Source organism: Eleginops maclovinus, chromosome 5 (assembly GCF_036324505.1).
Source record: "Eleginops maclovinus isolate JMC-PN-2008 ecotype Puerto Natales chromosome 5, JC_Emac_rtc_rv5, whole genome shotgun sequence".
Lineage (NCBI taxonomy): Eukaryota > Metazoa > Chordata > Actinopteri > Perciformes > Eleginopidae > Eleginops > Eleginops maclovinus.
In genome coordinates this window covers 18,129,823-18,146,287 of record NC_086353.1, presented here as the reverse complement: position 1 = coordinate 18,146,287, position 16,465 = coordinate 18,129,823, and the positions used below count along the sequence as shown (strand labels likewise).

Below are 16,465 nucleotides of genomic sequence, written 5' to 3'. Positions count from 1 at the left end.
AAAGGTTAGAAATTAAATTGCCCAAGTTTTTCATTTATTTTCAGCTCCATCCAATAACACAACAAATGCAAAGACAGTAAACCTGTTTTAATCTTACCCAGCGTGTCACGAGTTTGTCGAAGCCTCAGCGTGCCGAGCAACACACTTCCTGTTTCCTTCAAGAGGGCAGATTCATCCAGTAGCCGTGGCAACAGTGTCTCATTCAGCCACACCAGAACATCAGCTCGACTAAAAGAAAGATTTTTTTTAAAGATATTGTGTTTTTGTCAGATAGAGGATTATGTGTTCGTGCGTGCACACTGTCAAGAACAATGTGGATCTGGATGTGTTAAACAAACAACAGTTATGGACACAGTTTCCTTGTGCACATTTCCTTCCCTTAAAAACGCAAGGGCACATGAGAGAACAACCGATGGTCAGTCATGGAAGCGGCACGGATATCGTTTTTTTGTCACACTAGGCAGAAGGTCCCCCATTAGATATGAGTCTTTTTCAACAGAATGAAGGTTAACATTATTCAGAAAAGGGTTGTCAGGTTTCTAGACGTAAGTAGTGTTCTAGTCAAGACCACCTCAACCAAGACCAAGACAAGACCAAGACCGGAGTGTACCAAGACAAGACCAAGACATCAAGAGGTCGAGACCAAGTCAAGACCAAGGCCAAGGCAGGGCGGTGTTCGGAAGTCATGTTATTGGTTGCATTTGAACCAGGGTGTTTGACATCGAATCACATTTAGGGCTGGTTATTGTTTGGATAATTGTAAAGATTCTGGTTCTTGATAGGGATGCACCGATACATCCGTGAGACATCGGCATCGGCCGATGTTAGCCCTATTTATCACCATCGGCACATCGATAAAATAAGGTGATATCACAGATGGCAGTCGCCGATGTTTATGTTTTGCTATGTGACTGGGAGAAGTTGCATTAGCTTCGTTGTTTTTAAATCTGACGGACCAAATCTGAAGTCAGGGCATCATTTTAAAGGATTAGAACAGTGACTGTAGGTCTGCTGTAACTTTACAGTCATCGGAGGGGGGGGGGGCATCTCCTCTCCTCTTTGAGAAGCTGCTGCTGCACGTTGCATGTCGCAGGACTTCTGCCCCGTGTACCGGGTGTCTGGAGGATCGGTAAATTAAATCCTTTCTTCAATGTTCTTGGGAGGCCGTTGTTTATATTTGTGACATTGTTGTACTTGCTGCTACTCCCGTTAACTTCCAGAAACTTACTAAACCTCAACCTCTCCCTCGCTCTTACACATGCAGACACGTATCCCCCACTCTCTCTCTTAAAAGGGATAGGCTGCCTTAGTCTGCATTGTGCTACCATTACAGTTTACATAGTAAAACATCGGCCATCGACAAAAATTGTTATTCTTTACATTGGTATCGGCTGACATTTTTGCAATCGGTGCATCCCTAGTTCTTGATTTCAGTTCTTTGAGAGGGTAAAAGTAAGTCCCATGCCAATTTCACTTGGAGAATAATATATTTATGAAACCATTTAGTCAAATCTGTATTCGTATTTACAAATCACTTCATACTGTTTCATTTGGTTGCTGTTTTTTAATACAATTATATAAAAATCAGCTCTGCATTGTTTTTTCATTCACAAGTTAGTTTTAAGTGGTGAAACTTGTCTAAATGTCCCAGTCTCCTCTGACTGCAACCTGCCTGTGTGACACTAGAGAGTCTAACCATACACAGTCTGTGTCCAACACAACTGCTTCACTGTTTGAAAAAGTACATTAAAAGTATTTTCCTTTAAAACACTCTACCTTTAAAACCTGTGTACTTTCTATACAGTGCTTCATAAACAACACTGACTTCCATCTGCTCCTCCAAGTCTGTCTCACAGTCCGGGGATGTGAGCACTGTTTACTTCATAAAGGAAATGGCGGTCAATAGGAACATCAAAGGAGCTTAAACGCTTAATAAGCTTCATTACGTGTTGAGAGAAAGAACATACGATTTTGATCGGTCTTGACATAAAATCTCGTGTCCTATAGGTCCGAGACCGAGACAATACCGAGACCAACTGCAGTCGATTACGAGACAAGACCAAGACCTTTAAAAGTGGACTGGAGAACAACACTGGTCTGGAGTACTACAACACTAGAAGTAAGTGTGTATGCGTGTGTGTACCTACCTGCTGATGTTGTGGTACTCAGGTGTGTGTAGTGCGTGCTGCAGCTGGGTGCGCAGTCTCAGGCTGTGTGTGTCTTTGGCTGAGTCGGAGTAGTTGAGGAGTAAAACCACCAACAGGAAAAACATGTAGACCAGGAAATTCTGAGAAAGACAACAAACAATTCGGTTAACAAACAAAGTCTTAATGTCGATACACAGACGACCCCCCCCCTCCCTCGCTCTCAGACTCACCTTCAGCATGGTGTGCAGCATGTGGACCTTGCGGGCCTGGTGTCGAGCCTGAGACAGAGCGAAGCCCTGAGGGGGTCTCACCCTGGGGACCCGCTGGACCACTCTCTCCACCCGGGGGAACTCCACCAGCACATCCTGTTCCTCTGGACGCAGGCGGTGCACACACACTGCGTAGTAAACTGCCTCACACAACACCTGCGGGACAGAGGAGTTGTTAGGTTTGGAAAGCCTTTCAAAATACTACGAAAACCTTGGCTAAAATAAGTGTTCACATGGCCGGGCTGAATGGGAATTTAGTCAAAATAGCTTTTGGGTGTGAGCAGTAAAAAATAACAGCTTTCTAGTAATAAAAGAACAGCTCTTTTTTCAGCTCCAAGGCAGTGGAGTTCATTGATGAGTATTTGAGGGTCAGAAACAGCAGGATTATATCTTGTTTACATTTGACGCAAACACTTTTGGGTCACATCAGGGCAGCACAACAACCTGTTAACAACACACAATAACATCAACTATGATAAATGTGTTACTGTTGCATATTTACACATCCAGCAGATACAGGGTGACATTAGCAAGTGTCCAATATTAAGCTCATTTTTTTTCGTCCTCACAAACTCCTGAAGGACGTATCTGGATATTTAACCGCTCAATGCTCCACTATGTTTCACAGCTAGTCGTTATACTTTGTCAGCTTGCCGGTTGGTGCAACAAAAAAAAATCAGTAATTCAGAGCTCAGAGTCTTTTTTGCTAAGAAAAACAACTTCCTTTTGTTTGTGAAACCAGGGTTTATGAGTGGCATGAGAGTCAATCAAAACACTAAAGTAAACAAGCAATGAGCTACAGGATGCTGAGAGGACCTGCATACTTCATAATGTACTTGTGTTGTTAATGTAAAAACGAAATGAAGCATATCTGTGTGTACCTTGATTGGCTCCAACAGCAGACATGAGCACAGGAAACTGGCGAAGCAGGAGATGAGCCACATCATGGACACGTTTTGACTGAACCCGTAACCAGCCCAAATTGAAATGCCGTTGGCCAGAGCGAGCCCCATCCAGCTGCCCCACAGGGCGGCTTGTCCACACCAGGGAGGAAACCGTCTGGGTCGACACACGTCTGTCACAACTGGAGAAGAGATAAACACTTTTATAAAAGGAAGTACTGTAGGTCCCTGAGATAAAACAAAGCAGATAGAGGATTAAAGATAAGAGACTCCTGAGAGTATTAAGATGTTGAATTCACAGTATTTGCATTTCACCAGTATTGGTTGATAAGACACACTTCCACAGTTCCACAAAAGAAACTGAGGACTTGTATGGCTTATTAAACATTCAGGCAGCAGAATGAAAGCACTTTGTGAATGCTCTGCTTTCCCACCGAATCATACCAGTAATTGTCTGGACACTCAGCGGCCAGCACTGAGCTCATTACTGAATAAAAGTAGAAAGAAGAAGGTTTCAAAACCAAATCAAGCTTTGCTTAGAGTAAGGAGTTTTATCCCCCAAAAACAGTGTGATTTGTGTCCCTTGTCAAAGCAAAGCACAAAAACAACAGCAGAACAGTTTGTACTTCGTTGTTCTAAGAGGAAAATAACTGTCAGAAGCTCTTTCAAGTCTAATTTAGAAATGTTTTACACAAACAGTGTTTACGATTTTATGTATTTGATTGGAGGAAACTTTGTTTGCATCTGCATCACAAAAAGGTAATTTTGCCATTACAAATAACTTAAAAAGTACAGGATTTACAGCTAAAAAAGGACAATTTTGACTGTAAATAAAGATATATTGAACTAACACAAAATGTTAGTCCTAGAATTAATTAAACATACCTTTTTTTAACAACTTAAATGCTGTGGTTGTTCTTAAAGAGAACCCCAGGTCTCTGAGTAATCGTACAAAATATCACTGGTGCAACGAATAATGCGATTTGAAGGTTTATGACAAATGATACCTAAAATATTTACTTCCCACATGTATCACATAGCTTCTATGCACTCAGCAAATCACTTTTTGCCCCTTATTGGCTGACCATGTATGCTCTGATGAAAATTTGATTCAAAATGATTTACAGGATGCCTCTTACACACACACACACACACACACACACACACACACACACACACACACACACACACACACACACACACACACACACACACACACACACACACACACACACACACACACACACACACACACACACACACACACACACACACACACACACACACACACACACACACACACACACACACACACACACACACACACACACCTGTATTTGAGGTGAAAGCAGTTTTCGGTGGATCTCTTCTCAAAGATTCTAAAGGAAGAGGCTCATTCAGCTTCTGGAGGAGAATCACTTCTGTCTTATCTCCGAAAATGCTAGACCTGGCACAAACACAGCGATGGTAATCATCAATATGATATGATGGAAGTTTTTGAATCCATTGTCTTTGATAACTAAAACAAATGTAGGGATCAAACGTACAGGTCAGCCATCTCACTCTCATCTGCCTGAGGAAAGAAGTTCTGTCCATCTGCCAGGATATGTTTGATCAGATCCTCGTCTGTGAGCGGAGAGCAACAGCATCAGCACTCTCATATCACACAGACAGCATACAACCAAACGCTTCCTGTAGTCATTAGACTGATTTGTAAATGTGGGTCAAAAGTCTTCCTGGGTTACCTGATGAGGTGAAGTGCTTGTTGCGCTGGTTGATTCCCTGGTCGTCGTCAGGGTTAAAGGTCATGTCGACACCCAGGTGCCTGCTGCCCTGACCCCTCTTCAGCCTGGGCAGCCCCGCCCCATGCCCCGCCCCTCCAACCACAGACACATCACTCAACAGCTCTGGGCAATCCCGGTCCTCCATCTCCTCCTCGGCCATGCCCCAACTCTCCCCGCTGGAATACACAGCGAGATGTTTGTTACAAAGTGAGATTTTGGCAGATGACTTCTCTTTCCCCTCACAAGACAATCATGTTTCTCAGAAGTACAGACACATAACTCTTCCCCACTCTTTTTATCCGATATCCTTTGTATTAATGTCCTCTCTTTTATCCTCACTTAATCATACATCTGGCAATTATTCTTGGCATTTCTTTTCCAATAACTTCCAATCTCTAAATAGACTGTCATGGCAACAGAGTGTCTCACCTTTTGGTTGAGGGAGTGGGCAAATCCAGATTTGTCTCTTCTGAGTTTGTCTGGAGACAAAGAAGAATAATTGATGAATAGATAGACGTGGAAATATAGAGAGAAAGAGACTGAAGCACACTATGAGCTCACAAAGGGAAAGCATAAAACATCTAATTTTGTGACTGCACTCTCTTTTTTCTTTAACTTTAACTTTTTGGCGGAGAAGGTCCTGGCGCGTTTGTCCATTTTAAATAGATTATTTAAGGAAGTGAAAATGTTTTCATTAAAGAGGCCCTTTTTTGCTCATTTTTAGGTTCATATTTATATGTTTTGCCTTTCTACTGTGACATGTTTCCATGCTTTAAGGTTCAAAAAGGTCTTTATTTTTCTCATACTGCCTGGCTGCAGCACCTATTTTCACCTTCTGTCTGAAACCAGAGCCCTGTCTGCTCTGATTGGGTATCTGGCCAGGTTTGTTGTGATTGGTCAACCTCTTAGAGTTGTCTCACCCCTAAGTCTATCACTTAATAAATAATAAAGATTGGAGATGACCGTCAAATACAAATTATACAATTTCACAAATCATTTTGATCAACTATTTTCTATTTCTAATTCATGACTTGAAGAACTAGGCACACATGATCACTTCTCTGTTAGATATGCTGTCTCCCTTTGAACATCCCCTGCACCTAACTCTCCAAAAATGTGGAAGTGGTCTGTGATTTAGACACCTGAGCTATGATCCTATAAGGCATTACTTATACTTCACAGTCCTTCACTACGAGACTTTACCTCGCCATTAAAAAACAGGAAAGAGCTTCCAGCCATGGAGCCGAAGTCATCAATCTCCATTGATTCCTGATCCACTTGTGAAGGCACCTGCTCCACAGACACGCACTAATGTTCACACACACACAGAGGGAAAATTAAGCTTCCTGTTTGGCCTGAGGGAGATACTAAAAAAATGTGATTGCTTAACAGGTCGGGTCAGGTTTGTGTTACCTTGCTGCGGCTCATTCTGAAGAGTGTGAAGACGAGCAGGTAGAGAGGGTAGACGATCAGACAGGTCACCACGCCTGCTGCCACCGTCTCTCCATCCAGTGAAGCAAACCTTGACACGGCCCGGGGGCTGCAACACAGGCAGGCATTAAATGTAGGGAAAAAAAGCACACATAGGAGGCTCAACGAGTAGACGATCATATACCTGTATCTCTTGTCCACCACAATGCTGTACCACAGTGTGTTGGCTAAAATAAAGAGCTGTAGTAACACGGCGCAGCATGTGGCTCTCTGCAGGCGGGTGAAGGGGCTGCGGGGGGGTCTCTCCCAGAGTGATAGCCACAGGTGACTCTCACACAGCGCCCTCTGCAGCTCACAGCGCAGACGGCGGGGAAGCTGATGGAGCACCGCCTCCTCTAAAGGACACAGGACAAGAGACGTGAGTGAAACGGCACCAACATCAGTGGATGATTATGTCTGATGGTTGGGTTGTACTCACCTGATGCCTCTACTTCAATCTCTACCCGTCCGTCAGTCTTCTCATTGTCGACGGACAGCCACTCCTCAACCAGGAAGTAGTAGCTGCTTCCTGTCTGCAAGTCTTTGACCAATACGTACTGTAGCAGCCAGGCTGGGGACAGACCTGAGGAAGGGTTGGGAGAGAGAAGTTCATTCAGATATCAGCTGATTAAAGTCTGGGATAACAGACCCGTGTTGGATTGCATATGTGGTTCTGTACCCTTGTTGTCATGCCAAAGTCGTATTTTCCAAACGCTGCCAAGGTTAGTATCCGTGGCGATGTGAAAGATGTCGAGGGCGTTGCGCGTGAATGCTCCTCTGCTGTCTAAATGGCGGTGCTCGATGCGACTCTCACGTCCATACACACTGACTCCAACATGAGCCGTGGTGCCTGGAGGGACAGAAAGAAGCTTATATGATATCAAATATTCACACAAATTCTTCAGAAAAACTCCTTTTGGCTAACATGTTTAACTTCAGTAATTTAGTTGTTGCCATCTAAATAATTAGGTCACTGAACCACGAAAAAGTACATTTCTTAGAGAAACTAGATTTTGTTTCCTTCTCAACCTACAGCATTTGTCTTAAAATGACATTTCACCTTAAATCTCTATCTATCTCCCTTTAGATCTCATTTTAACTACATTTTATTTGATAGTTATCGCTTTAGATTTAATATGATTTAAATGTGCACATACTGTATATGCGATATTAGCTGTGTACATATATATTTTTTAACTCCTCTGAATCCCACAATGTGCAAAAGATGTTTTCATTATTTTTTTGTTCTTCCCATTTGTAGCCATGATTCTGCCGTTTCCATGGAGCTGGAATACTTCATATTGCAGTAAAGAACGAGCCCACAATAAGTGAAAAGGAGGGAAAAATGCCTGAAACTGCTTGGGATTTAAATGATTATTTAGGGTTGATATTTCAAGCCAATAAATTAAGTAACACTAGTATTTATATTGCACTGTCAATTCTCATTTTGCTGTCAAACACCACCTATGTCCATTTTGACCATTCCATCAGGTCCAAGTGTCCCCCCTCCTGAACTCACCGGCCCCTCGGCTCCAGCCAGTCTTGACCTGGATCTCGTACTTGAAGAGTCCGTCTTGGCCGCAGAGAGGAACCACAGCAGCCCGCCGTAGGTCCAGCTGGTCCAACTTGTGCAAGATGGCTGCTGCCACAACATAGCTCAGTATGCCCAGCACACACACCATCAGCACCACCAGGCTTGCTGCACCAGAACGCTCCTGAGGGAAAACAACATGATTAAAAGTCTGTGTTCGTCTGGTGCAGAAAAACGTGTTGGTTTCCCTGATACTGACTGGCACTTGAAAGCTGATGGCGTTGGCCGGGACAAACAGGCCTGCGGCGAAGGCTGTGAGGTGCCTGGTGCGACAAACTGCTCTGCTGGCAGTGGTCTCTGCCAGAGGCACCATGCCATCTGTCCGCCACTGCTTCTCGCTCTCACTGAAGTACTGACAAAGGGAGGCAAACACCCCGACCTCCAGGCGAACACCCTCAGGCTGCAGGCCGTTGCTGCAGGCCATGCTCACGTTGATAAAATAATCGAGAGTGGTGTCGTACGACCTGAAAACACAAGACACAAGAGGGATTTGGTTTTAATCAAATTGTCCAAAGTCAAAATCCCAAATTAATTGCTTGGTAACCTGTGAGCTCGACCATAAAAGCCCTTGTTTGCTGCCCTAGTTGCCACAAACATAATCAAATAGTATAAAGTCATATAACACGGCAGGGGATGAACTCTTACTCAGGCGACAGGAAGAAGGTGTACTTCCTGTGGTCCAGATCGGGCCCCCTGGTCATGCTGAGTGTGATGCGTTTGCTGTCCGTGCAGTTCAACTGGTTGGGTCTCTCGTGTGAATGAAGGTAGGCTGTGATGTACGGCTCCTTCGCGTTCTCTTCTCTTCTATACCTCTCTCTTGCATCTGGAGATGAAAAAGAAAACCTGGATTTGCGTTTGTTAAGAAATCAAAATGCTGTTTTCCCACTGCCAAACTAAAAATACACTTTCCCCTAAAACAAAATCAAGGATTTGACTACATAACAATATCAAAAGTGTACAACACTACTTTTAGGAACCATGTTGTGCCACAAACCAGGCAGTTATACAATTCATAGAGTGAGTTAAATGATTAGTTTATTTAGTATGTAATTTCCATATTTGTCCAGTACAAAGGCTTTATATTGGAAGGCCCATTGAAAACTCACACAGCCTCTCACTTGCTCTTGCCAAAATGACACAGAGTTATTGATCCCTGAGAGAAAATTGCAGCAGCACAGCTTCGTGAAGTCGATACAATGAAAGGAAACAACACGAGGCCCATCTCTTTCAAGGCCAGCCCAAAAAAACATTAAAGAATGCCATTAAAGCTTTTAAATACCGCATTCTTGTTGTTGTTGCTACTTATATTTTTTATTGAAAGTTTAATTCAATTTATTTTGTAAATATTGAAACCATACACTTTTTTAAGCAACACGTTTATGTATTTTTGCAAATATACCAGCAAAAATTGGAGGAAAAAGTACTCAGGAAAAACAACAAGCATCCCTACAAAGGAGAAAAAAGGGACAAAAATACTTTTAAAGATTTTAAGGAACATCACGATCCTTCATTTCCTTTATATCGCAATAGCAGGGGAATTATTTACTGTATTATTTACAACCCTTAGAAGAAACGTATTGGTTCAAAGGGACTTAAGTTTTGTATTTAATTAGCCCTATATGGTTTCTGCTTACTTGCTGCTTAAATAATAAATCCTCAGTTACATAAATATCCTTCAAAGCTTTTCTACAGCCAATATTGTTTAAACGTTATATAGTGTCTAACTAAAATGTGCAGGTTGTTGTTAACCCTCTTTACACCTATCAATGGGTGTGGTTTCTTTGTTGAATACATTATATAAAGCATTTGTGTGGTGAACGGGAGGACCCACCCTCCTGAGAGGTGAAGTTGAGCTGAACAAACAGCCCCGCCTGTCGGTTGGTGTTTCCCGTGCTGACCCTGACGATGACGGAGTCGCAGTGGCTGATGTTAACAGCCGCAGCTGTGGGTAGGACCCCTCCGCCACCAGAGCCCTCGGGACCCGATTCTGCTCCGCTGCTCCCGTTGTTAACAGCGACGGTGATGGCCAGGCTATCGTCCAGTCCTGAGATGGGAATCTGGGTTCCATTTTCAGTGCGGAACTCCATGGATGCCACCTCGGTGGAGACGGTGTAGTTCGCCACGTAGTTGAAGGGGAAGGGGTTGGAATCCACCTTGTGAGGAGAGAAAGGAAGAGAAAAGGAGAGGTTTGTAATGGAGAGAGTTAGATCTGACGAACCACTTCAGACAACTTGAGTTTCTTTGAGTGTGTTTTGATAAGAGACTCTGGCACCTGCAGCTGTCATGCTGCCAAGTTTTCAAGCAGCAATCCAGAGAAACACAGAATGTTTTAGTCGACTAAGTGGTTTCCCTCCTGTTACCTGAAACAGAAGCTGCATTATGCCGTTTCCTGCAGCAGCTCGGCGCAGACTGTAGTTGAACGCTCTGGGGATGGAGAAGCGCTGGCACTCTGGAAACACAATAGTGGGTTTAAGCACTGGTATTTACTACTATAGTCACCACTTACAGAAACACTTACAGTTTACATAATGATACACCAGATACACAAACCCACCTGGAAAGTTGTTGCCATGGTAGCAGAGCAGACTCTGGGGGTCCGCCAGTTTTCCGGTGGCAATGATCTCTGCTCCCCTCAGCACGAGCGGCTCCTCGTTGAGCACGCGGGCGTGCATGAGAATCCGCATGAGGACCGAGGACAGGCTGTAAGCCTTGGCCGCCACTCGCAGAGGGTGCTGCTCCACTGAGGAGGGGGAGGTTTCCAACGGAGGGCCATTCTGCTCCTCAGAGGAGGAGTGGAAGGGGGAGCTGGAGGGGGTTGAGGGGGAATCCAGGTAGGCAGGCTGGAGGTAAGACTGTGATGTTGACTGGCCGACCTGATGGATCAGATCACCTGGAGGGGGGGCAAAAGATCAGGTTAATGGGACCTATTATGCTTTTGGGTATTTTCCACTTAGCAAAACACATGCATGAATAAAGACTTGTTGCTGGATCCTCATTAATGTTACAGTTGACTTTCATCCAAACATTCTCTCTTACCCATGATGTTCAGAATGTTGTCGGCTATCTCAGTGGGAGTGACGGTGCCCTGCTTGGTGTCAGTTTGCAGGATCTCAAGCATGGACTCCAACTTGTTCAGAGTGCTGTTCTGACACTCCTCGCAAATGAACTCCCGACTCACCGCCTGGAAAACACACATTTGTTTCATGATTTTTTACCGTGATTCTTAACTTTTCAAATTGCCGTTCACCCTTAATTTCCTTTTTAATTTCCTCCCCTTCCCTCTTTCCTTTCCCCTCTAGCCTCCATCTCATCCCGCTCACCGTGCACTGGGCCAGAGCAGCGGAAGTCTGCTGGATGTCGTTTACGGTGGTCAGGTCGAGAGACGTCAGCGCTCTGGTGATGTTGCTGCGGACTCTGACTCGGTAACCGCGCTCGGCGGGGGAAACCCGCACCCCCTCCCTGGACTGCTCATACTGTAACAAGGCAAATACAGGTATGCTGCATCTGATGCACAATTGGATGATGATTCCAATCATCATTGCTGTGTGTCGGGGACTCTCCTACCTCATTCAGAACTGTGATAAGAGCCAATGATAACTCTCGGACTCTCTGGGAGTCTCCCTGCTCCAACAGCTTTTTGAGTCTGATGTCTGACAGCTCATATAGCCAATGGGGAAGGCTTTTGTAGTCAGAGGGCGGGTCTGGCAACACGACTTCGATGGACCTGGAACCAAACAGAAAAAGTTATTTGTGTTTCCAGCGGTGTGATATTTCTCTTTCACTAAACTTGGTGCTTTCGTGATCAAGTTTATCTGTAGATGTTTTATAGTTAGCTAATTTGGCTAATTTTTTTTAGCACTTCTTTGTTTTTTTGTTTTCCACGTACCTTTTATATACAGTATAGGATGTATTGTAATCCCACTGCATCATAATAATCTACATATTTTTCTAGTTCTGCGACTACAACAATCTTTTGCAGGAGCTTACGCAATAAGCCCATCATAACTAAGAAAGTCTAAGAGGGGGTCAATTTATTCTTCACATACTTTTACAGAAACTCCCTACCTGAAAGACAGCACAGATCTAAACTTTAATAAGCTTTGTTGTGAAATAAGAAAGAAAAGTCAGAAGTCAGCAGCACACCAGGGACAATTCTACCTCTAAGAAACCCTTCAGTCATACACAGGCTAAGCGAGCTATGGTAGTGAAGCTGAAGGACTTTTTTAATTGGTCTCACTGCTTCTCAGTAAGATGTAGTTACTTGTTGAGTGCAATGATGGCAGCTCCCTGGTGGTCCTCCACTGTGATGGATACATTCACATGGTGGCGGGCTGAGCCGAATCCTGGGGGCAGGAAGGCCGAGTGCTCAGGGCTGCTGCCTTTGTACACGCAGAAGTCCTCGCAGTAATCCTCTCTGCAGCGCGTCACCAGTAAACTGTAGAGCAGTGGAGTCTCTGAGACCCCGAGATCACTGTAACCTGGAGGCCAGAAAAGACATGAACTTTTTTCTTGATGTATATATCTGTATTTGTAGTGTATTTTAACCCATCAAAAATAGTAAAGGGTTCATGTGTTCTAGAAAAACCAATGAGGTATATGGTAAATTTGGACTAGGAAAAAAGGGAGAAACAGATGATCAATAAATCTTAAAGTATAAAAAGTAATGTTACAAGTTTGGGATTCAGGTGTGTGAGGCCACAACCTCCTACCTGAGCAGCTGAAGTGAACTCGGTCCAACAGCGTGCGTATCGTCCAGCCTGCGCTGTCTTCGTCCCCGTACGCCACACCATCTTCCCCTCCCCCGCTCAGGCGACACTCCCCACCACCCGGGGGATTGTTGTGGTGCAGAGTGATGGACGCGGCGCCCTCTCCGTCTAAACTGCTGTCGGTCACGTGCAGGGTGAAGTTGTAGGAGCAAAGTTGCAGGACGCCCTGCCGCAGCACCAGATTCATGCCGTCACTTCCTGTGGTGGTGGAGGAGGAGTCCAGGACAAGAGTCTCGTTCTGCAGCGTCATGGCACTCCAGCGCTGAAAGCAGAGAGAGATATAGGCATTAATGCATTCATTGAGCAAGATAACGCATCCTAAATGCTTTCAAATAAAAGGAAGGGACAAATTATTTTTCTTTTTGATAATTAGTTTTGAGATTTGCCTTAATGGGTTCATCACGGTGCCAATAATTAGCTTAATTCTTGGCATGTTATGAATGATTAATTTGGTTGAGGAGGACTCTGAGAGGCACAATATGCTTAATAATCAGTTCTAAATTGTTTTATTTTCTGGGTTTATTGCTCAAAATTTATTTTGCTTGGGAATCTTTATATGATTTGCCAGCTGAAAAAAATCAAATCATATTCATGTTCATATACAGAAATAAAACTGGCGGACGCCCAGAGTCTGCTCTGCTACCATGGCAACAACTTTCCAGGTGGGGTTGTGTATCTGGTGTATCATTAAGTAAACGGTGAGTGTTTCTGTAAGTGGTGACTATAGTAGTAAGTACCAGAGCTTAAACCCACTTTTATGTTTCCAGAATGTGAGAACTACATGAAGATAGATGTATGATATATGCAGAGACCCAAACTAAAATCAGAAGTAAAGTACAATTGAAAAAAGTAACCTGGTTTAGAACAGAGCTGAGTCATATGATATGTGCAGTTTGAGGCTCAGGGACTCAATAAGTGTTATGTCTTTCAAGATGTTTCCCTGTGTTAGCAAGGACCAAACATATTGGCCCTAGCTCAAGTTGTATATACAATGACTTCATTCTCATGACCACACAACTGCCTGCATAACAAATCCCAGACAGAGAAAGAAAGTCTGAATAAAGGAAAGATGTGGAGACCAAGGACGAGAAATGATCACGGATGAGGATTTTGCTTTTGCTTCTGCAGTGAGGTCATTCTTTTTGTTAAACATCATACAGGTATGGATTTTGAGTGTGCTTATGCCTATGATTGAGTGTGTTTGTGTGTGTTTACCCCATGGTAAACGCCTTGGCAGTTGGTGCAGGTTCCTCTGAGGTAGACGTACGAGTTTGGGCTGACCTCGTAGATGGACTGGGCCTTACAAGAAACGCACTCCAAGGACACCATGGGGATATGGCCACTCTGGACAAGCACCTGTCATATACACACGAATCATACATGGCAGTCAGTAAATAGCATGTCTTTATCATAGGTATACCTCAACTATGAGGGACAAAATGAGAAAACAAATCCAGAAAATCACATTGTAGGATTTTTAAAGAATTTATTTTCCAATTATTGTGGAAAATAAGTGTTTGGTCAATAAAAAAAGTTCATCTCAATACTTTGTTATATACCCTTTGTTGGCAATGACAGAGGTCTTCACAAGGTTTTCACACACTGTTGCTGGTATTTTGGCCCATTCCTCCATGCAGATCTCCTCTAAAGCAGTGATGTTTTGGGGCTGTCGCTGGGCAACACGGACTTTCAACTCCCTCCAAAGATTTTCTATGGGGTTGAGATCTGGAGACTGGCTAGGCCACTCCAGGACCTTGAAATGCTTCTTACGAAGCCACTCCTTCGTTGCCCTGGTGGTGTGTTTGGGATCATTGTCATGCTGAAAGACCCAGCCACGCTTCATCTTCAGTGCCCTTGCTGATGGAAGGAGGTTTTCACTCAAAATCTCACGATACATGGCCCCATTCATTCTTTCCTTTACACGGATCAGTCGTCCTGGTCCCTTTGCAGAAAAACAGCCCCAAAGCATGATGTTTCCACCCCCATGCTTCACAGTAGGTATGGTGTTCTTTGGATGCAACTCTGCATTCTTTCTCCTCCAAACACGACGAGTTGAGTTTTTACCAAAAAGTTCTATTTTGGTTTCATCTGACCATATGACATTCTCCCAATCCTCTTCTGGATCATCCAAATGCCCTCTAGCAAACTTCAGACGGGCCTGGACATGTACTGGCTTAAGCAGGGGGACACGTCTGGAACTGCAGGATTTAAGTCCCTGGTGGCGTAGTGTGTTACTGATGGTAGCCTCTGTTACTTTGGTCCCAGCTCTCTGCAGGTCATTCACTAGGTCCCCCCGTGTGGTTCTGGGATTTTTGCTCACCATTCTTGTGATCATTTTGACCCCACGGGGTGAGATCTTGCGTGGAGCCCCAGATCGAGGGAGATTAGCAGTGGTCTTGTATGTCTTCCATTTTCTAATAATTGCTCCCACAGTTGATTTCTTCACACCAAGCTGCTTACCTATTGCAGATTCAGTTTTCCCAGCCTGGTGCAGGTCTACAATGTTGTCTCTGGTCTCCTTTGACAGCTCTTTGGTCTTGGCCATAGTGGAGTTTGGAGTATGACTGTTTGAGGTTGTGGACAGGTGTCTTTTATACTGATAACGAGTTCAAAAAGGTGCCATTAATACAGGTAACGAGTGGAGGACAGAGGAGCCTCTTAAAGAAGAAGTTACAGGTCTGTGAGAGCCAGAAATCTTGCTTGTTTGTAGGTGACCAAATACTTATTTTACCGAGGAATTTACCAATTAATTCATTAAAAATCCTACAATGTGATTTCCTGGATTTATTTTCTCATTTTGTCTCTCATAGTTGAGGTATACCTATGATAAAAATTACAGGCATCTCTCATCTTTTTAAATGGGAGAACTTGCACAATTGGTGGCTGACTAAATACTTTTTTGCCCCACTGTATGTCTTTGTAGTTCTATATACTATACTTTACTGATACATCCAGATACAATGCATTATGTGTAATGCCATATTTATATCCAAACACTACTTTGTCTTTATCTATTAATCTTTATTGGTAAATTCTTGTATTTTATCTAGGGCTGAACGATTAATTGCATTTGCGATAATATCGCGATATGACAAAACGAGATTTTCCAACCGCAAAGGCTGCGATTTGACTGGTCACGTGATCTGGTCACATGACTTGCGAGCGAGCCGAGTAGAGCCGAGCGAAGCCGAGCAGGCAGGGAAAGAAGTCAACGCTGCGCTTGAACCTGTTGCACAATGGCCTCAGGCTCGTCAGAAGAGTGCACAGCTGGAAGTTTGGTACCAAAGAGGGGCGGCACGTCAGTTGTGTGGAATTATTTTGGCTTTAAAAAAGAAGATGCTGCGCAACGTCAGGTATTGTGCAGAACGTGCCTCGCTACTGTTGCTACCTCACGAGGTTCACGATTGTAATCACGATTGATTTATTGCTTGTGTTTGTTGAAAAATACATGAGAAGAGGACCTTGAAAAAATAATCGCATATTAAATCGCAATTGCAATATTGAGGAAAAAAATCGCAATTAGATTATTTTCAAAA

At 43.8% G+C, this 16,465-nt stretch overlaps 1 protein-coding gene across 1 annotated transcript in view; it reads right to left on the bottom strand.

Annotated features, from left to right (window-relative positions):
* The window catches only part of pkd1a (polycystic kidney disease 1a), a 65,253-nt gene that overhangs the window by 7,752 nt on the left and 41,036 nt on the right, over positions 1 to 16,465 (bottom strand). Inside the window, 25 exon segments of the mRNA XM_063884270.1 lie at positions 98 to 228; positions 2,148 to 2,287; positions 2,378 to 2,572; positions 3,298 to 3,500; positions 4,650 to 4,765; positions 4,866 to 4,944; positions 5,064 to 5,278; positions 5,532 to 5,581; positions 6,306 to 6,410; positions 6,516 to 6,642; positions 6,718 to 6,928; positions 7,012 to 7,155; positions 7,252 to 7,422; positions 8,092 to 8,287; positions 8,363 to 8,627; positions 8,809 to 8,986; positions 9,995 to 10,316; positions 10,524 to 10,612; positions 10,718 to 11,053; positions 11,200 to 11,344; positions 11,484 to 11,636; positions 11,728 to 11,887; positions 12,425 to 12,641; positions 12,873 to 13,191; positions 14,145 to 14,285. Coding sequence (XP_063740340.1) covers positions 98 to 228; positions 2,148 to 2,287; positions 2,378 to 2,572; positions 3,298 to 3,500; positions 4,650 to 4,765; positions 4,866 to 4,944; positions 5,064 to 5,278; positions 5,532 to 5,581; positions 6,306 to 6,410; positions 6,516 to 6,642; positions 6,718 to 6,928; positions 7,012 to 7,155; positions 7,252 to 7,422; positions 8,092 to 8,287; positions 8,363 to 8,627; positions 8,809 to 8,986; positions 9,995 to 10,316; positions 10,524 to 10,612; positions 10,718 to 11,053; positions 11,200 to 11,344; positions 11,484 to 11,636; positions 11,728 to 11,887; positions 12,425 to 12,641; positions 12,873 to 13,191; positions 14,145 to 14,285 — 4,408 coding nt within the window.